Source organism: Macaca mulatta, chromosome 7, assembly GCF_049350105.2.
Source record: "Macaca mulatta isolate MMU2019108-1 chromosome 7, T2T-MMU8v2.0, whole genome shotgun sequence".
Taxonomy (NCBI): Eukaryota; Metazoa; Chordata; class Mammalia; order Primates; family Cercopithecidae; genus Macaca; species Macaca mulatta.
Genome location: NC_133412.1, coordinates 175,106,638 through 175,127,519, shown reverse-complemented (window position 1 = coordinate 175,127,519; position 20,882 = coordinate 175,106,638). Strand labels below are relative to the sequence as shown.

The window sequence follows — 20,882 nt, the reverse complement described above, 5'->3', positions numbered from 1 at the left end:
CCGCGCAAGTCCATGCTCCAGTGCCTCTCAAAATCCTCCCTCTCTGCAATTTTATCAAACGGAACAAACTGCCACCACTTATGTGCTAAGGACTAAGTGATACGCCACTTAAGAAGTATTTTTAATGCCGGAAAGTCCAGCCTGAATCTGATCAAGCCCTGAGGTCTAACCACCAGTTCTTAGGAAAATACAAGAGAGAGGGGAGTGTGTGAACCAACAGGGATGCGATCTGCACGCAGGGAACGTGGGGGAATGGCAGGAGCTGTCCTCCCCGCAGCACCCGGCAGTCGCGCCACCACACTTCAGCCCAGGTGAGCCTCCGCTGTGGGCTCTGACCCTTACATGCAAGCAGCGCCCCCCACCAAGCGGTGACAACTAAGAACGTCTCCAAACATTGCCAAATGTCCCTTGGGGGGCAAAATCACCCTTGGTTGACTATCATATCCCTCAAATGTATGGGAACAACCTGATTTAACAATTAAATTTCAGGGAGAAGAAGGAGAGGAGGAACCAGCACATATCACAACCTAGTGTAATGTATGTGCCTGATTTGGATCTCAGGACTCAATTCAATTCAGGACTCAAACCAACCAACTGAAAAAGGGAGGAGGGGAGGGGAGATTTAATGCTTACTCCTGAGACTAAGCAATTGCAGTTAATATTCTTAGGTGTGACAATCACGTTCTGGTTCTTAGAGTCCTTGCTGAAGGACACCACAGGTGGGACTTACAAATAAAATATGATGACTGAGATTTGCTTCAAAATAATGTAGTGTGGGAAGAGGGCCGTGCCCGTGGAGGAGGAGGCCTGGATAAGACAAGCAAGCCGGGTTGCATGTGGATGACGGCCAAGGCTGGGCAACAGGGACCTGGGGCTTCCCTATATGATTCCCTCGACTACTGTGTATGTGAAAATAGTCCAAATGAACACGTTATTCCGCCCTGCATTAACCCCAGCTCCTGTAGACCAGACAATCAGAACACCTTCCCTCATCTTTCTCCCAATCATATTTTCAGTGTTGGTGGTACAGTGGTGACCACAGCTGCCTCCGATCATATTTTCATATGGTTACCGGACTGACTTTTCTAAAGGTCCATCAGACTACTGCCCTGCTCACGAGATGCCAGCGGCTCCCCACTGCCTGCAGGAGAAAGTTCAAACCCCAAAGCATGGGGTTGAGCTCGGCTGCTGTCTCCCCTACACTTATTTTTCCAGGACTCATCTCTCAATGTATGGAAGAGATGAGTCTCTCCTTTATTTCAGGAATGCTGGGCCACTCTCAGATTCTCAAATGTCTTCTGACCCTGCCCTGTTTCAATGCCTGTTTCTCCAGCATGAAATGCCCTCTTCCCGTTTCCAAACTCTCACCCCCACACAAAGCTTTTGATCTACTCAGCCTTCAGCTCTAGCTCAAACGCCATTCTCTTTAACGTGTTCCCCACTCCTCACACATGCAGTCAGGCCCCACAATCTCCTCAGTGTTCTTAGGAGGGTTCCCTTACACTTACGTCAGGCTTGGAATCCCATGTCTGCTTCTACAAAGAGATTCTGAGCTTGTTGAGAGCACGGACACATCTCATGTCCCCGTTATCTGGCAACACTCAGGAGGCTCCAGAGCTTGCTGCATCTCCTTCACACAGTCACCGTCTCTCAGGTCCTTAATTCCAGCCTTCACACAACCACTTCCATGCACACTTGATGTTCCAGCAATACCAAACTACTTGTCCTCCCAGACAAAACCTAGTTTTGTATGTCTTTTCAGACATTTTATTTATTTTTAATTTTTTTTTTTTTTTTTTTTTTGAGACAGGGTCTGTCTGTCACTCAGGCTGGAGTACAGTGGCACAACCATGGCTCACTGCAGCTTCAACCTGCTGGGCTCAAGTGATTCTCCTCCTTCAGCCTCCTGAGTAGCTTAGTCTACAGGCACTCGCCACCATGTCTGGCTAATTTTTGTGTTTTTTGTAGAGACAAGGTCTCACTACGTTGTCCAGGCTGGTCTTGAACTCCTGAGCTCAATCTTCCCACTGTGGCCTCCCAAAGTGCTAGGATTACAGGTGTGGTGAGCCACTGCACCCAGCCTCAGATCTTTTAAAAGTGCATTTGGCTCAAGGTAGTATGATACTGGCATAAGGATAGACATACAGACTGATAGAATACAATTGAGAGCCAAGCCCATTCACTGGGGAAAGAACAGTCTCTTTAACAAATGATGCTGGGACAAATGGAGAGCCACATGGACAAGAATGAAGTTGGATCCCCCCTCACACCACAGGAAAAAATCTAATTCAACATGGATCACAAACCTAAACAGAAGAGCTGAAACCACACAACTCTTAGAAGAATACAAAGGTAAAGCTTCATGACCCTGGATTTGACAATGGTTCCTTAGCTATGACACCAAAGGCGTGAGCAACTAAAAAGAAAACAGATGAACCAGACTTCATAAAAATTAAACATTTTTGTGCAGAGGACACTATTAAGAAAGTGAAAAGACAACCCACAGAATGGGAGAGCATATTTGCAAATTACATAAGGGTCTAGTATCCAGAATAAAGAACTCTAACAACTCAATAACAAAACGAAAACCCGATTAAAAAATAGGCAAAGGACTTGAACAGACATTTCACCAAAAAAGATATACAAATGGCCAAACAAGCACATGAAAAGACGCCCACCACCTTTAGATGTCAGGGAAATGTAAATGAAAATTACAATGACTTCACACCCGCTGGGATACCTATTCTTTTTCAAATTGAAAAATAACATGTTAGCATGGCCAGGCTCACGCCTCTAACCCCAGCACTTTGGGAGGACTGCTTGAGCCCGTAAGTTCAAGACTAGCCTGGGCAATATAGTGAGACCCCTTTTCTCCATTAAAAAGAAAAAAATAGCCAGTTGTGGTGGCATGCACCTGTAGTCCCAGCTACTCAGGAAGCTGAGGCGAGAGGATAGCTTGAGCCCAGGAATTCAAGGCTGCAGTGAGCTATCATTGTACCATCGCACTCCAGTCTAGGTGACAGAATGAGACCCTGTCTCAACAAAAAGACAAGTGTCATAAAGGACGTGGAACAACAATTGGAACCCCTGTCTATCGTGGTGAGAATGTAAAATGGGGCAGCTGATATGGAAAACAGTTTGGTGGTTCTTCAGCAAGTTAAACTTAAAATTACCATCCAAAGCCAGGTAAGGTGGCTCATGCTTGTAATCCCAACACTTTGGGAGGCCGAGATGGGAAGATCACCTGAGGCCAGAAGTTCGAGACCAGCCTGGCCAACATAGTGAAACCCCATCTCTACTAAGAATACAAAAATTAGCCGGGCATGGTGGTGTTTGCCTGTAATCCCAGCTACTTGGGAGGCTGAGGCAGGAGAACCGCTTGATCCCAGAAGTCAGAGGTTGCAGTGAGCTGAGATAGCGCCACTGCACTCCAGCCTGGGCAACAGAGTGAGACTATCTCAAACACACACACAAAAACGACCATCCATATGACCCAGCAATCTCACTCCTACGTATATACCCAAAAGAACTGAAAACAAAGTGTTCAAACAAAAATCTGTACACAATGTTCACAGCAGCATTATTCACAATAGCCAAAAGGTAGAAACAACTCAAATTTCCTCAACTGATGAAACGAAATGTGCTATATCCAAACAATAGAATATTAGCTATAAAAAGAAACGAGCGTTTGGGAGGCCAAGGCAGGCTGGTCATGAGGTCAGGAGATCGAGACCATCCTGGTCAACATGGTGAAACCCCCTCTCTACTAAAAATACAAAAATTAGCTGGGCGTGGTGGTGTGCACCTGTAGTCCCAGCTACTCAGGAGGCTGAGGCGGGAGAATCGCTTGAACCTGGGAGGCGGAGGTTGCAGTGAGCCGAGATCATGCCATTGTACTCCAGCCTGGCAACAAAGCGAGACTCCATCTCAAAAAAAAAAAAAAAAAAAGGGAATGAGGTATGACACTTGCTACAACACGGATGGACCCTGAAAGCATTCTGCGAAGTAAAAGAAGCCAGACACAGAAGGACAAATATTGCATGATTCCGTTTCTATGAACTATTCAGAATCGGCAAATTCATAGAGAGCAGACTGGTGGTTGCCAGAGGCTGGGGGAAGGGGAGTGAGGAGTGACTGCTAGTGTGAATGGGGTTTCCTTTTGGGGTGAGGGGGGCTTTCTGGAATAGGTGGTGGAGAGGGCTGCACTACCCTCAGCATCCTTGAGTCTTCTGGGCTTATGGTGACAACAGCAAGGGCCCCACGAAGCCAGGGAGACACACACGCTTTGGGAGGATCAGCTGTTCTCGGCACAGAGAAGGCATTAGTGTTGGCTGAACGCGAAGTGAGAAACAACAGGTGTGCTTCCTCAGTTTAAGTGCTTACTCCTGAAATAAAAACTGGATATCTATCTTAAAGCGGTAAGAAATCACTATAAAGAAGTATGATACTGTTTAGCGATCCGGCTTGGGCAACATCTGAAAAAAAGGACTTGATTCTTCCCCGTTTGCCCTCTTCTGGAATGCTGGTTACGGGGAGTTTTATTTTATTCTACCCACTCAGTGAGGGGAGAGATGACCTAGAATTTACTTTAGCCTCTTGATGTCTGGCTTAATGATGGGAAATTATTTTTCGAACTCAGCTTATCTGTCAAACCCAAATCAAAATAGTCGGCCTTTTCCGTCAGTAGAAGCCACTGAAAGTCGGTGGTCTCGGAGGGTTCCAAGAGAACACTGCGGCCCCCACCTGTCTGAACGGTGGCTGCACCCGAGCAGCAGCTGCATTTTCTAGGAGGAAGGCAGGGGTGGAGTGGATGGGGGGGCACAGTCTGAAATGCTATTTGAAACACTTGTTGGCCACTCAAATGGAAGCTACGGGAATAAAGAGGAAGTTGTTCCCTCCCCTTCCCAGAGCCTCTCCACTGAAGAGACACGGGGTCCCTGGAGGAGAAGGTGTCTATTGCCGTGAGGATCTGGGATTCTGGAGTCTGTGGCTAGGGGGAAGGATGTGGTGGGAGTGTCTGGAGAGGAGGGAAGATGAGGTGGCCAGTCCACATGGCAAGGCAAGGTGCTGCCCAGATGGGCCTTGAAATTATGCAGGAGTTCAGGTTCCCAGCCAGGGTAGATGAGCTGCTGGCCCTGAGCCCAGCCCCGCTGCCAGGCCCAGAGAGGGACAAAGGCAAAGGGCGTTGCCTGCCTCAGTGGTACGTGGCCCTCTCCCAAGTCTTCCCAACAAGCATGGCCGCACTTCCTCAGGTAGAGGAAACAAGACACCAGAGGCGTCCCTCACGCTCAGGGACAACGCCCCATTAGTTTCTAACAGAGACACAGCAAGTCCAAGTGTCCAGGTGCCCTCACAGCGCACAACCTTCCATGCAGCCAGGCAACAGCACCCCAATATATTTGGAGTAAAAAGGCAATCTGTGCAGCAGATACATGGATATCTATTAGTCTCTCTACTTTGAAATATTTCATGGAAACAGCAAAATGGGCAACTGGATTTGTGACAAAGCCTCTCTCCTAGATGTTTTATCATGTAAGGGATTACCAAATGAAACAAGCCGTTCTTTCTCTTCATTTAAACACTGCAATTCTAAAAATTCACAACTAGATATAAGATATTTATTGTTCAGGTGGGCAGGGCCAAATCACTGATCTCTCAGTATCTCTTAGATGGTGAATAGAGTTAAACACAAAAGATACCTCTTCCACAGACCATAACTAGTACTGGTTTCAGATACGGGCCCAGGGACCCATAGCAGCAGCTTCTCCAAGTGCTGAACCTGATTTGGATTCCAGTAGGCTGGGGCTGGGGAAGCCACAGCCCATGAGCCACATCTGGCCTCCTGGTTATTTTTGTAAATAAAGTTTTATTGGCATACAGTCATGTCTATTTATCCACCTACTGTCTACGACTTCTCTCTTGCTGCAACAGCAAGAGTTAAGTAGTTGCAGTAGAGACCACGTGCCCCCCTAAAGCCTTGAATATTTACTATATGGCCCTTTACAGAAGAAGGTTTCCTGATTCTTGTGCCAGGACAACAGTTTCTGGATGAGAGGAAGAAATAATGGAAAACAGGACAGATCTCCCTGATCAAGTCCGATGATGCACTCACAATCAGCAAACCTCCTGAGCCTGCCTTACAAGTGACAGTGAAGGAAGAGGCAAGTTACGACCTCCAGTAATAAAAAGATCTGCGGAGGCAGTCACTGGTGCATCTCAGCATAGGAATAGTCAACAGATGCAACTTCCATCTGGCAACCACAAAGCAGGGTGGGGCTGCAGGGAGAAAGCAGGTGCTCTGTCCCTACAGAATCCCCCTGAGGCCACGCACTCGGAGACTGGGTATAGCAGAGGATAGGAGTGAGCTATGCAGCTGAAAAGGAGATTGATGTTAGGTCTGAATACTGATCTGTCCATAGCCACCTTATCCCCACACACCTCCTCTGCAGAACATCAGTAAACTGAGTGGTTGTGACAAGAAAAAGGGATTCTCCAAAGAAACCAGTCTGTCGAGGAAAAACTAAGGCTGCTAATGCAGGAGCCGGCACCTCAAAGCAAATTCTCTGCAGTTTAGTCTCTAGGGGCCAAAAGTCACAAGAGCCAGCTCTCAGCCAAGGCCTCTAAAGCAAGTGGTCAGCTGACAAGCCCGCCCGCGGCCAGCTGTGCCAGTGCCTCATCCTTGCCTGTGTGAACAAAGAAACCCTTCATCTGAGAAGCAGAGTCTTCCAGTTGGTCTCCTTGTTCAGCTCTTGCCCCTTGTTCCCACACAGCAAATAGGAAGATCCTCTTACTTCCCTACTCAAAACACCCTAGTGGCTTCCCTCAGAATAAAAACTCAAAGCCCAACTAGACTCAGTGGTTCATGCCTGTAATCCCTGCACTTTGGAAGGCCGAGGTAGGAGGATCGCTTGAGGCCAGGAGTTTCAGACTAGCCTGGGAGACACAGTGAGATCCCTTCTCTACAAAAAAAAAAATACAAAAATCAGCTGGGCATGGTGGTACATACCTGTAGTCTCAGCCACTTGGGAGGCCGAGGCGGGAGGATTGCTCGAGCCCAGTAGTTCAAGGCTGCAGTGAGCTATGACTGCACTACGGCACTCCAGCCTGGGCAACAGAGTGAGACCCTGTCTCTAAAAACAAAACCCCAAAACAACTCCCCCTCCTCGCCAAAATCCCAAAACCCTGCGTAGGCAGGCTGTTTATAAGACCCTACCCCACCTTGTCTGTGCCCGGCTCCCTACCTCCATCCCTCCCGCTCTGCCTACCCTCACTTCTCCTTAGCCAACTGAACACCTGGCAGTGGACACGACACACTCACTTCCTCCATGGGGCCTGTGCACTACCTGCTGCCTCTGGCTGAGTGAATATCTTGCCCTAGATCTTTGCACTGTGGCCTCCTTCTTGACATTTACATTTCACTTTTCATGTCATCTGCTTGGTTAGACCATCCCTGACCCCTTGAAGCAGCCTCCCAATCTCCAGCAGAGGGGCTGCCAGAGGGTCCTGTCCACCAGCAGTGTGTGGAGCCATGTGAGGGGTTTTGGTTGTCACCATGGTGTTGAGATCCCCAGGGCCACTGCTCTGCAAAGGTGAGACGCTCTCACGCCCACTGTCACTAGTGCCCTGCGGAAAACACCTGCAGCACCGCACTCTGCTTTTGTGCCCTCACTGGAGGCACAGTCCACAAGTGCAGGAACTCTGCACTCTCCATGGTGCTCAGCACATGCCGGATCTCAGAATGAACCCGCTGGCTGACTAAGAATGAAGGAATCCCCTGGAGGGAAGCCGCAATGTCAGAGAAAACAGCCAAGATAAACAGGAACATGATACAGAGAGAGGGTATGATCCCTCCAGGGGACAGAAGGGGGACCTGACTCCAGAGCCCAGCCTCTGCCACACTGCACAGCTTCCCTGATCTGGACAGTGGCCCCATTCCTAATCAGCAGGACAGTCAAAGCGGCTGTGCTCTGTGAAGCAGGTCTGAGAACGGGAGGAAGATGAAGGGAGAACCTTGATTTCCGTATTATTTATTTATTTATCTATTTATTTTTTGAGACGGAGTTGCACTCTGTCACCCAGGCTGGAGTGCAGTGGTGCAATCTTGGCTCATTGCAACCTCTGCCTCCCGGGTTCAAGGGATTCTCCTGCCTCAGCCTGCTGAATAGCTGGGACAGCAGGCACATGCCACCGCGCTTGGCTAATTTTATTTTTTATTTTTTTAAAAAAATTTTTAGTAGAGATGGGGTTTCACCATGTTGGCCAGGCTGGTCTTGAACTCCTGACCTTAGGTGATCCGCCCGACTCGGCCTCCCAAAGTGCTAGGATTACAGGCGTGAGCCACTGCACCCAGCTGTATTACTGTATTTTTTAACCATGTGTGTTTTGGCCCCAAAATAAATAAATAAATAAGAGAAAATGTCTATAAAAGACTAGGAGGACAAAAGGTCTTAACCGCTCTTGGGTCTGTCCAGGTCCCACTCTTATGGGCAATGCAGTCTTTCTCATATGGGTATCAGGTGTAGGCCAACCACAGACCAAACAGCAGACAGGGCCTCCCTCCCATCTCACCACACACTCCCTCTTCTTCTCGCTCTTCTCTTTTGCCAATATATGCCTTCTCTTCCTTTAAATTTAACCTTAAATTTGATATTTCATATGAAGAGTGATAGCTAACAAAATACGTTAAACTAAATTAAATACACTCACATAAGAATTATTTTGGAAAATACTGTTAGGGTCTGAAGTAGCTCTGTCCAACAGAACTTTCTGTGAAGCTGCAAATGTTCCACATCTGCTGGTCCACAGAGTAGCTGCTGGCCACATGTGGCTACTGAGCATCTGAAATGTGGCCTGTGCAACTGAGGGACTGAATTATTTACATAATTTTAACTTTCATTAATTTAAATTTAAATTTAAAATAGCCATATGCAGCAAACAATGAACATCTTGGCCAGGGCAGGTCTAACCCCTTCAGAGCCCCTTAGTACTTTGATTTTACTACTGGGCAATGCCAGCCCTTGGTCAGAGCTAACACCTGCAGGCTGCAGGGTATCTGAAATTAATCTCTTGAGGGCCATTTTTGTTGTTGTTGCTGTTGAGGTGGAGTCTCACTCTGTCACCCAGGCTGGAGTATAGTGGTGCGATCTCAGCTCACTGCAACCTCTGCCTCCCAGGTTCAAGCGATTCTCATGCCTCAGCCTCCCGAGTAGCTGGGATTACAGGTGCCTGCCACTGCGCCCAGCTAATTTTTGTAGTTTTAGAGGAGATGGGGTTTCACCATCATGGCCAGGCTGGTCTTGAACTCCTGACCTCGTGACCCACCCGCCTGGGCCTCCCAAATTGCTGGGATTATAGGCATGAGCCACCGCGCCCAGCCGCTCAATCTTATATTAAAAAAACATATACCAGACAGTGTGGTGGCACGCACCTGTAATCCCAGCTACTTGGGAGGCTGGGGCAGGAGAACAGCTTGAATCCGGGAGGCGGAGGTTGTGGTGAGCCAAGATCGCGCCACTGCACTCCAGTCTGGGTGACAGTGTGAGACTCCATCTCAAACACACACACACACACACACACAAGATGAAGAAAAAGCCAAATGTCCTTAATAAAGCAATTTTTTCCCCTTCTGGAGAGCTTAATTTCCAGGCTTGTTCTCTCACTCCCCCAGGTGGAGAACATGAAGATGACAATGTTGTCTGGGTTTGGGAAGCAGCACTTGTTTCACTGCAGGAGCACTGGAGAGTCTCTGCTTAACACAACACACTGATAGGAACGTGCGAGGTGCTTAGATAGGACGTTGTGCTAAACCAGACACCGCTGTGCCCTGCCCTTCGGCAGGTACCCAGTGTTTTAGGAAACACTGAAGACCTGTCTTCAAATGGAAATATTCCAGATGAATCTTCCTGTGATTTAGGAAAACATCACCGCATTTCATGTTGGTGGCAGACGGACTCACTCAGCTCTGCTAAGGATGCAGGTGGAAACCCTTCCACCATCACATGGCAGGGCCATAAGCTGCTGTTCACCTTGCTGTTGCTTTAATGTAGCAACTTTGAGCATCTTTCTTGAACTGGAAAACTTCAGATTTCATATCATTTGCTTGATGAGCTCTTTCTAGAATTGCATATACTGTAGCGAAGCTTTTACTGAAAGAGGGAGAGGAATGCTGATCTTATCTACTGGCCTTAACCATAATACACACCCTAGGATCCACTGGCTTTCTGGAGCTCCATAATTTAGTGGTGAGCCTGTGTCTGCTTAGATGCTTTAAAGCATCTGATTTTCTCACCCAAAACTCCAGGTGGCTCTTTACATGAAATGGCTTCCATCTTGTCCCATCCACTCAAGGACAACAAGATCTAACTGAATGGGGGCCAAGTTACTCCTAAGTATACTGGATGTCCAGAAGCAACAGGTGCTACACTTCAAAAATGATGGGAACGGCCAATACTTCCGTTCCTAACAGGTCAATACTTCCTTATTCTTTTTTATCTCCTCAATCCTCAACACAGTGCTCGCACAGAACAAGACGTGCTCAAAACAAAACCTATCTTATAAAACACATTAAATAGATATGTAACTATGCTCTGAGAAACATTCCCAAAATAAATTTAAATTAAGATATACAAAGCACAAAAGATCACAGGGAAACCTTTACAGTCACTGCCACATACCAACATTTAACAACAGACTGCACAAATGATGCTGGTGCCTTCGATTATAACACCATATTTTTATGGTATCTTTTCTATGTTTAGATACACAAATGCTTGCCATTGTGTTACAGGTGCCTACAGGGTTCAATACAATGACATGCTGCACAGGTGTGTAGCCTGGAGTGACAGGCTATTCCCTAGGCCCTAGGTGTGTAGCAGACTGTACCACCTGTTTGTGTTAAGCACATGCCATCATGTTTACAAAATGACAACATCGCCTAACAGCGGAGCTCTCCGAATGTACCCCCCTCATTAAGCGATGCGTAACTGTATTTAAATGGAAATCCTATTTTGAAATGCTTTAATTAAAATAAGATCTTATGAGGTTATACTTTTTACCACTGACCTTTTAACCATGATCTTATGAGACTACACTTTTTTCCACTAAGTATGTAAAAGAAAACTAAGAAAAAACCAAAATACTCTAGTTTTTAAATTTTTCACAAGACATTAGAAAAAGACCTAAATACCATAATCTTCTGCTTTAGAATAATGTTATTTATTTAAAATGAATTACACTGAATAAAAATTCTACATTAAAATTCCCTTATTGGATCAAAAAAGTGATATATAAGCCTCTTAATAAACAAGTTGTTTTATTGTTGTTGCTAATTTACAGTATCAGAAAAATCAGCAACCTAACTGATTTGAAGCTCTCCTTTTCAGTACTTTCAGAACCCACCAACTCAATACTTCTCGACTCTAGGTCCTAATATATACGGCAAGATCAAAGCAGAATCAAACTCAACTGATGCCTTCGAGGACTGAATCTAGCTAGGAAGGCAAGTCACAGGGGAACAAAGGTCATCTAACACAGTATACGTGGCAGAGAACTATGCACAGCCAGCCACTGGTCTAGTAAGTAATTGCTATAAGCATTTAAAAGATGGAAAACGCACAGTCCAAGATGGTGAGAAACAGCTTCACTGACATTTCTGGATAGATGAGCTTAAGTTGGAGCTACAAAGATGAAAGGGGCCGGGCACGGTGGCTCATGCCTATAATCCCAGCACTTTGGGAGGCTGAGGAGGGCAGATGAGGAGGGCAGATCACGAGGTCAGGCGATCCAGACCATCCTGGCTAACATGGTGAAACCCCATCTCTACTAAAAACACAAAAAAATGAGCTGGGTGTGGTGGCAGGCGCCTGTAGTCCCAGCTACTTGGGAGGCTGAGGCAGGAGAATGGCATGAACCTGGGAGGCAGAACTTGCAGTGAGCCAAGATTGCGCCACTGCACTCCAGCCTGGGTGACACAGCGAGACTCCATCTCCAAAAAAAAAAAAAAAAAAAAAAAAAAAAACCCACACACAAAAAAAAACGATGAAAGGAGTCAGATGGCCAGCAGAGGATGGGGGAAGAGTATTCTAAAACAGTGGTTCTCAAAGTGTGGTCTGGGGACCGGAGGGTGTCCCTTGACCCTTTCAGGGGTCCACAAGGTCAAAACTGCTTTTATGATAACATGAAGACGTGATTTGCCCTTTAAAGTGTCATTATGGGGAGTTTTTCACAGGCTACACATACAAAATCAGAACAGCTTGCGTGCAGGGGCAGACAGCTACCTTCGACAGAGCCAGATGTTAAAGAGATTTGCAAAAACAGAGCCATGCCACTTTTCTCAGCAAATTAAAAAAAAAATTCTTTCCACATAAATGTTTTTTATGCCGACATGTGATGGGTGTTATTGTTATTATTAGCTGAACTATTTAAAAACTTTCAGCTTTAATTTCTAAGGAAAAATATCAGTATATATACATAACCCACTAAATAAAAGCTCTTTGGGGTACTCGATCATTTTGAAGAGTATAAAGGAGTGATCCCCCTTCTGTGTAAGCACTCACTGCTGTTCTAAAGGAAATACAATGCTGAGATGTATATGTGCCAGGCATGGTTTGTAAGCAAATGTACATACTCCATAGTGCAGTGGCTCAACAGGGGGCGATTTGATCCTCCAGGAGATGTTAGGCAATGTCTGGAGGCATTTTGGTCGTCACACTTGGTGGGGGCCGTGGGCCACTGGCATTGAGGGGTAAGGCCCGGGACGCTGGTGAGTGTCCTACAAAGTACAGGGCCACTGGGCAGCCCCGCGACAAAACATCTGGCCCCACAGTCAAGTATTCCGATTGGAACCCTTGGTCTAGAGCGGTGGAGGTCACAAAGGAGGTACCTGGGGTCTACCGACCTTGCAGCTTGTGATGTAGGACGGGAATGGGGGCTAGAGGAGGGAGCCACTTAAGGAAGAACCCACCACTCTCTCATGCCCCAAGGGCAGCAAGCTCAGGACAGCTGCTTGCTAACAACCCCAAAGCTCAGGGCTGCGCTGCGGCTGCAGTGGCTGCGGGGATGGATCCGCCCTGCAGCACCTCTTTCCCATGCCCCTGGGCTCTAAAGAAAGACCATGGGGAGGCGCTGGGAAGAGTGAGCCAAGACGCGGCAATTAAAAGCAAAGGATTCCATTTGCTCCATAATCATTACATATGAATTTCAAAAAGATTTTAAAGTATTATTTCTCTTGGTCTTCTCTGGGTTTCACTGAAGTTCAGCTTAGGGTTATATGGAAAAAGTTGGGAAAAGACTGATGGCAGCGAAGGCATGGGAGGTTCCAGCGCAAGCCCCAAGCTCGGAAGTGAGCCTGCAGGGTGCCAGGAGCCCTCCTTGGAGGGGTCATACCGAACAAAAGGACTGTCCTTGTCTTCCTCCCACTAACTCAGGTGAAAACTTGCTACAGAGACTGTGAAAAGAAGGAGTATTTCTTGCAAAGATATTTTTCATAAAAATGTTGTTAACATTTAATGGGTGTATTATTAGATAAATATTTTTTAAATTTCAGTTTTAATTTCTAAAAAAATTACTCCTCGCCTAGCGCCTATGCGACCCGAGGCGACTGTCAGTCTCCCTAGGTCTAGACCATCAGAGTGGTGGCACCGGAATGTAAAGGGAGAGATTATAACAGGAAAAAAGTTGTTACTAAAGGTAGAAGGTGGCAAAGCTAGCTAGGATTGTTCTTTCTCTTCAGCAACAGATATTATGTAAGAGTTGCTGTAGAGACTTTCAAACAAAACTCAGCTGAAGCAGGTGTAAAATACATGACAATACTCAAACAACCTTTAATGTGTTTAAAACAAATCACTTTACAAAAAGCATGAACACTTTTAAAAATGTAACATTGGACACAGTACACAAACTTAAAAGAAACAACACCCACCTATGGTCTGATCTTACAAAATGGACTTGAGGAATCTCAGAGCAATTTATTAACATTCCAAATAATCAGAAAATGTGCCTAGTTATGTTTCCACAGATTTGAATGTTACACTGAGAACAGATGCTCAAAAGTGAGTCTCCTTTGTTAATCTCCACAGAATTTTCCAACTTCAGGTGACCCATGAGCCCACTTGTTGCCTCGTTCCTTAGACTTCCTATGAAATAAATCAGCAATAAGGAGTGGGAAGAAACTTTTATTTCCAGGACACATGTACATAAGCAACAAGTCAAAATTAACCATTCTATCTGAAAGAGAAGAAACATGTACCAACACATGTCATTCAAAGAGAAGTTTCTAGAATAAGGCAAAAGTTACAGGGCAGCAGTTATGACCTTTGACAGAATTTTGCTACACTGAAAGATACAGCCTGCCATACCTGCAGGGAAAATGTCTTTCAAGAAGGATAGCACCCCATCTGTCCCATACATTTAAAAAGAGCCTAATCTTAAACTCATCCAATCATTTTAGGGATGAGAAAACAGGGTCACACAAATTAGGTGACATCATTTATGACAAAGCAAGAATCGGCATGTTTATTTTCTAACCCCCAGGCTGAAATATTTTCCACTCTACCACTCTATCCTATACTCCAGGACTTTATCTTTCTTACTGAAAAACCCAAACCATCAAATATCCCCTTGTTCTACCCAAGAATTGTTCTGCAACATACGCCACCTGCTTTCTTGCTTTCTATGAGGCTGAAGAATAGCCAGGCAGGATTTTATTATACGGATTTGCCATATACTTGAAGTAGTGTGTTACGTCAATCAGAGGCCAGCTTCTTGAATGCTTTCTCTGTTGGGATTATTTCCATGCCGTCTGGCTGCTCTGCCCTGGGCAGGTCCCTGCTTTGCACATCTCTTAAGGCTGTGAAGCCCCAAGTAGGGTAACTGTCCCATCAGAAGGTGAGTTCACTGGGTAATGGGAGCAACTGCTCATTGTGAAGGTGACATGATGTTAAAAGGCTTGAAAGGGGCTGGGCGTGGTGACTCACATCTGTAATCCCAGCACTTTGGGATGCTGAGGTGGGCGGATCACCTGAGGTCAGGAGTTTGAGACTAGCCTGGCCAACATGGTAAAACCCTGTCTCTACTAAAACTACACACACACACACACACATAAATTAGCTGGGCATGGTGGCGGGAACCTGTAATCCCAGCTACTTGGGAGGCTGAGGCAGGAGGATCACTTGAACCCGGGAGGTGGAGGCTGCAGTGAGCCAAGATCACGCCATTGCACTTCAGCATGGGAACAAGAGCAAAACTCGGTCTCAAAAATAAAATAAAATAAAATAAAAGGGCTTGAAAGCAGCATGGGACTGTCAAGCCTATTTAAACCGTTCAGGTTAAAATATTCAAGTTAAGAGTAATACTGAAAGAGAGGAGAGGGAAAAAGTGTGCAATAATGGTTTAATTCACCTGCATGAGTCAATCATATTTGGTAAGTGGGTGGAACTAGAAGTGAAGCAGTCAGCTGAAGACTGAGGGGAAAAAAAACAATAATAAAAAAGTTAAGGGTCAACTCAAAGGTCAAATGAACAGAAGTGTCCCAATTTGTATTCCTGAAAAACAATTTACACAGTGATCTGCCAAGTGTCAAGCTTAATATGCCATGTTGCCTCTGGTATCCTTATAAGGAAGCAGTGAAGGGCCCAACATTTCAGTATTTTTCAGTGGTAATTTCAAGCTCTGTAGCTCCAGCTCTTAGACAGTAGCACTAGAAAAAATACAAAAAGACAAGTGGGGCATCATACTCAGGCACTGCAGGCTACACCGCAGGTCTTACATGGCTGGCAAACTGCTTTCAAAACACACATTTCACATAGTAGTGGTTTTGGTATCTTTGAGTTACTGACAGACTTTTCAGGTTTAAACTTAACATTATTCATCCTTACAGCCAGGATCTTCCTACTAAAAATAGGAATAAATGAAATATACACACTGATGCTCCTATCCCTAAAGTAAGAGGATATAGGTACGTTAGCAAGAAAGTTATGGGGAGAAGAAATCTTAGCAGTTTTAATGAAAGATCAAAAGACCAAAAAAAAAAAAAAAAAGGCATATCGCATACACCTCCATGAAGCACCTACGTTTCGTCTTCATCTAAACGAATTTAGTCAAAAGGGTGACAGGGAAGAAATAAGCAAGTGAAATCCAAGCATGGCATAGTAAACCTCAGTTGTCTGCTATAAAGACAGGGAGGGACAGACTGGCACAAATGATCCTAACTATTGACATTTAAGGAACCTTTTGGATTTCTGCTTTTTGCTTTGGGGAGGGCAACAGATTTGCTGGAATAAACCACCTGCTGAAGAGGAGGGAGGTTCAGAATACACCAAGTGATAGAAAAGAGAGAACGCAGAGCTAAAAAAAAGTCCACTGCAGATCATCGCCAGTTCACTGTGCTTCCCAGACAGAACTGAACTCATTCTAATTTGGCTTACAGGAGGAAGTCTGACACTGGCAAATAAATGTCGTTTGTGATAAGACTGGGACCTCAATGATCCAGCTCTGGAGAAATGACACTCTATTAAGCCAATTATCTGCTACCCATGGATTCAAAAGGACCCATCAGCTCTGCCTGGGTCCACGCAGCTCCTGAACCCTTGGCCCCAGGTGCTCCAGTTCAACAATAAATCACAAGGAAGAAAAGGCAAAGGAAAGTGGTGACTCTGCAAATCCTCTGAAGGCACTTCACGGTGTGAAGGAACAGTATCAACCTTGTTCAAGTAGATGCAGTCCTCACTTGGCATTCCAGCTGTTCCTCAATGAGGCCAAAGCCAAGAGGCAAAGAAATTCACAAGTGGCCAATGCACGCCCGTGCACGCACGCAGGCGTGCACACACACACATACAGAATGTGAACAACAATAACATATCAAAATCAGGTAAATTTTTCAAATACCAACATTACGGGGGAAAGAGGCCAAGGAATCATCAACAGAAATAGGGAGCTAGCCCAGGACGTCAGTAGCAGAGATAGTATGAAGGAAAACAAAGGTGATGGAAGAAAAAGAACCAACCACTGAGTCGCCTGGCAGCTTGCAAAGAAGTGGCGGTGGCGGGGGATGACCCTAAAGCTAAAAGCAACATAGCAACACCCACCATAGACCCCATAACACCAACCTATACAGGAGGGCTGCTGGGTTTGAGGTGTGGGAAATGAACTTAAAAATACCAGTTCCAGGCTGGGCACAGTGGCTCAGGCCTATAATTCCAGCACTTTGGGAGGCTGAGGTGGGCAGGTCACGAGGTCAGGAGTTCAAGACCAGCCTGACCAACATGGTGAAACCCCATCTCTAATAAAAATACAAAAATTAGCCGGGCATGGTGGTGGGCACCTGTAATCCCAGCTACTCAGGAGGCTGAGGCAGGAGAATCGCTTGGACTCAGGAGGCAGAAGTTGCAGTGAGCTGAGATCGAGCCACTGCACTCCAGCCTGGGTGGCAGAGTGAGACTCCATTAAAAAAAAAATTAGCTGCATGTGGTGGCATGTGCCTGTGGTCCCAGCTACTTGGGAGGCTGAGGTAAGAGGATCACTTGAGCCTGGGAGGTGAGGGGTAGCAGTGAGCAGAGATTGAGCCACTGCACTCCAGCCTGGGTGACAAAGTGAGACCCAGTCTCAAAAACAAACAAACAAAATACCCCCAAAAGACCCACAAACCAACTCCATAGGCAAGCACAATTTTCATAAAATCATTAATAGTTTTCCAAAGCAAAACAGTAAATACCTAAACAACTAAAATTGAGGGTTATGAAAGACACCACAAAAAAAAAAAACCTCACAGAGAGAAGCATTTTAGAAGATTCTAGGCTTTATCACTCTCAGTTTTTCTACCTTAAGTTAAAAGCTGTGTATGAAATACAAAGTCAATATTTGATGACAGTTACCTCTGATTCTACTGTGTCTTGTCCTTCTTTTGAACTTTTTCCACTCTTTCCTGCTTTTGGTGATTCCTGGTAAACATCAAGCAAAGGCAATTAGTCTTCTCACTTTTTAGACAGGTAAATATCAGATAAGCCAAATGCAGTTTTAAAAGTGATTTATTTATACAACTTAACTAGAGCTTCTGATATTTTTAATTCATCCCATTAGGAAATTCTATATCACATTGTTTAGGATTCCAACAGTGCAATGCCCCCCACCCCCAATTCAGATTCCTTTCGTTTTATCTGCATTTGAGGTTGAAAACTTCAAGCAGAAAACAGATATATCCAATTTTACACAGTGCTTCTGGCATTTTGAGATCCATATCACATCCCTTTCTTCCTTCCCACCCTAAACCCTATGAGTGAGGATTTCTGGGGTGATAATGAAACGCTACAGAGCTCCACCTGAAGCAGAAACATACCCGCCCCCCTCGAATGCAAACGCAGCACCCTTGCTCGCAGCCCTCACCGCCGCCGCCACCCAGGATAATAATAGTGTTTGAGAGCCTCACAGCGTCCCTCTGGGGCGGCACAGAATTCCTTACCAGCTTTCAGCGGGGTCCCTTCCCGCTCCCTTTCCCCCGTCCAGGGGTCCCTCCCCAGGAGTCTACAGCCCCCATCCCTGAAGCTCCTTTCCGGGAGACTGCGAGGCTGCGAAACCCCTCGGCGGCCGCACCTGCCCGCCCAGGCCCACGGCGCGCTGTCGGGGGCCGGCGCCCCTCCGACCCTCTCCCCGGGCCGCGCCCTCCCTCCACGCTCAACCCCGGCCCGTCACGAAGGTCCCCGCGGCCCGGGCCTGGGCCCCGCGGTTCCGGCGCGATCCCCGGGCTCCCCGCCCCCACCAGGCTTGAGGGCGAGAGAAGCCAGGGGATGCCTGGCCCGGCCGCCCTCGGGGACGGGGAGCCCGCGGTGTCGGGCGGGGAGGCTGAGCCGGGGCCCGGGCGCAGGATCCCGGTGCCGTCGCGCCCTCCCGCGGCAGTCCCTCCCCGCTACCTCCGTCCCGCGGCCGGGCCCGGACTCACTTTCTCCTTCTTGTTTTTATTCGGCATGGCTGGAGCGGGCCACCTCCGCCGCCGCCGCCCCTGCCGCCGCCTGCCCCCGCAGCAGCAGCGCCCCCACCCCGGCCGTCGCGCCCCCGCGGCCGCCGCCGCCGCCGCCGCCGCCGCCGCCGCCCGGGGACTGAGTCGTTCGCTCGCTCTCGCTTCCCCTTTTCCAGGCTCCCAAAGGCTGCGGCAGCCGCGGCGGCGGCGGCGGCGGCGGCGGCAGCGGCGGCGGCGTCTCTCCGCCCCTCCCCCGGCCGGCCCGCCCCGCCCCTCCCCACCCCCGGCCGGCCGCCCCGCCCCGCCCGCTCGCCTCTCACCCCGCCCCCGCGCCCGGGCCCGCCCCGCTGCCCTCAACAGCGCCCTGCCATTGGTCGACGCGCCCCCACGTGCCCTAACGCTCCCCGCTCCCCCCACCCTCTCCGCGCGACCCGTTCACACCCGCGCTCTCCGTCGCGAGTCGCCGCGAGCCGGCCTAAGGCAGGCCGCGGCCTCAGGGCACGGGCCTGGCCGCAGAGCAGAGCCGAGCCAAGTCAGGGGAGGGAGCGTGTGGCTGCGATTGCGGTGATAGGGCCGTGGCCCGCTGTGGAGGCGCAAGACAGAGCGTGAGACGTAGGAAATGCACATTTGAAATGTATGGCAACAACTTCTGCAGCCGGCGAGGCGTGAACCGCGGCCTCCTGGCCTCGCCCCCTCACCGCCGCAGGTCTCGCTGCAGTCAAGAGTGCCCCGCACGCTTTGCACTGAGGCGCACAGAGAGGCCCGGGAACCGAGAGAGCGGCTGTTTCGCGGGACCCCGCTAGGCCCCGCCTCCCCTCCCCTCCCTCCCTCTCCTCCCCTCCCTCCCTCTCCTCCCCTCCCTCCCTCTCCTCCCCTCCCTCCCTCTCCTCCCCTCCCTCCCTCTCCTCCCCTCCCTCCCTCTCCTCCCCTCCCTCCCTCTCCTCCCCTCAACCAGCCCCCAACCCCTCCCCTCCCCTCCCCTCCTCTCTCCTCCCCTCAACCAGCCCCCAACCTCTCCCCTCCCCTCCCCTTCCCTGCCCTCCCCTCCCCTCAACCAGCCCCCAACCCCTCCCCTCCCCTCGACCAGCCCTTCCCCTCGACCGGCCCCTCCCCCCGACCGGCCCCTCCCCTCGACCGGCCCCTCCTCTCGACCGGCTCCTCCCCTCGACCAACCCCTCCCCTCGACCAACCCCTCCCCTCGACCAACCCCTCCCCTCGACCAACCCCTCCCCTCGACCAGCCCCTCCCCTCGACCAGCTCCTCCTCTTGAATAGCCCCTCCCCTCACCAGCTCCACCGTCCGTAGATCCTCCCTCGAGGTCCCGCCCATCCGACAGGCCCGTCCCTCCCTAGTTGGTCCCGCCCTCCGCAGTTTCTCTCGTAAGGTCCCGCCTACCCGACAGCCCCGCCCTTTCCTGGTTGGTCCCGCCCTCCGCAGCTCTTCCGGCGAGGTCCCACCCACCCGACAGCCCCGCGGCTCCCCGTTGGCCCCGCCCTCCGCAGCTCCTTCCGCGAGGTCACGCCCACTCGTGCAGCCCCTCTCCTCCGGCCTCGGCCCCGCCCACCGAGGCCAGGCCTCGAACACTTGGTGGCCGCTGCGCCAATAGGATTTTATTTTTATTCTTTAATTTGACTGGATCGTAAATGGTAAGGAAACCTCTGCATGATGACTGGGAGTCACCTGATTTCTCTCCCCTCGTTAATAGCTGTGAGGAGGGGGTGTCCCAGGGAAAAACGTTAACTTTTTAATACAGTACTTCCGCAGTCCACCTCGTTCCCACAACTATTGGAGACGCTAATGACAGGCGTCCCGGATTGCGGAAATGCATTAGGTAGTAAGACTAGGAGTGTACGGATTTCACGTGCGAGAGGCATTGGTGCTTCACCTGTGATGATGAAGGAGCTACATCTTAACTGGCAGCTTAAAAATCATCGCG

At 48.6% G+C, this 20,882-nt stretch overlaps 1 protein-coding gene across 10 annotated transcripts in view; it reads right to left on the bottom strand.

Annotated features, from left to right (window-relative positions):
- The window catches only part of PPP2R5C (protein phosphatase 2 regulatory subunit B'gamma), a 169,297-nt gene extending 148,909 nt beyond the window's left edge, over positions 1–20,388 (bottom strand). For 6 of the 10 annotated variants that reach the window (XM_015144498.3, XM_015144501.3, XM_077941760.1 and 3 more), the window contains exons 1-2: positions 18,929–19,137; positions 17,868–17,933 (exon numbers count right to left, since the gene is read on the bottom strand). In XM_015144498.3, the coding sequence (XP_014999984.1) occupies positions 17,868–17,933; positions 18,929–18,955 (93 nt within the window). In that variant the 5' untranslated portion in view covers positions 18,956–19,137. Of the gene's footprint in view, positions 1–17,867; positions 17,934–18,451; positions 18,479–18,582; positions 18,655–18,928; positions 19,138–20,233 lie in introns of those variants that run through there. The other 4 variants (XM_015144500.3, XM_077941757.1, XM_028851847.2 and 1 more) reach the window with 4 other exon arrangements.
- Between the last annotated feature and the right edge of the window lie 494 nt (positions 20,389–20,882).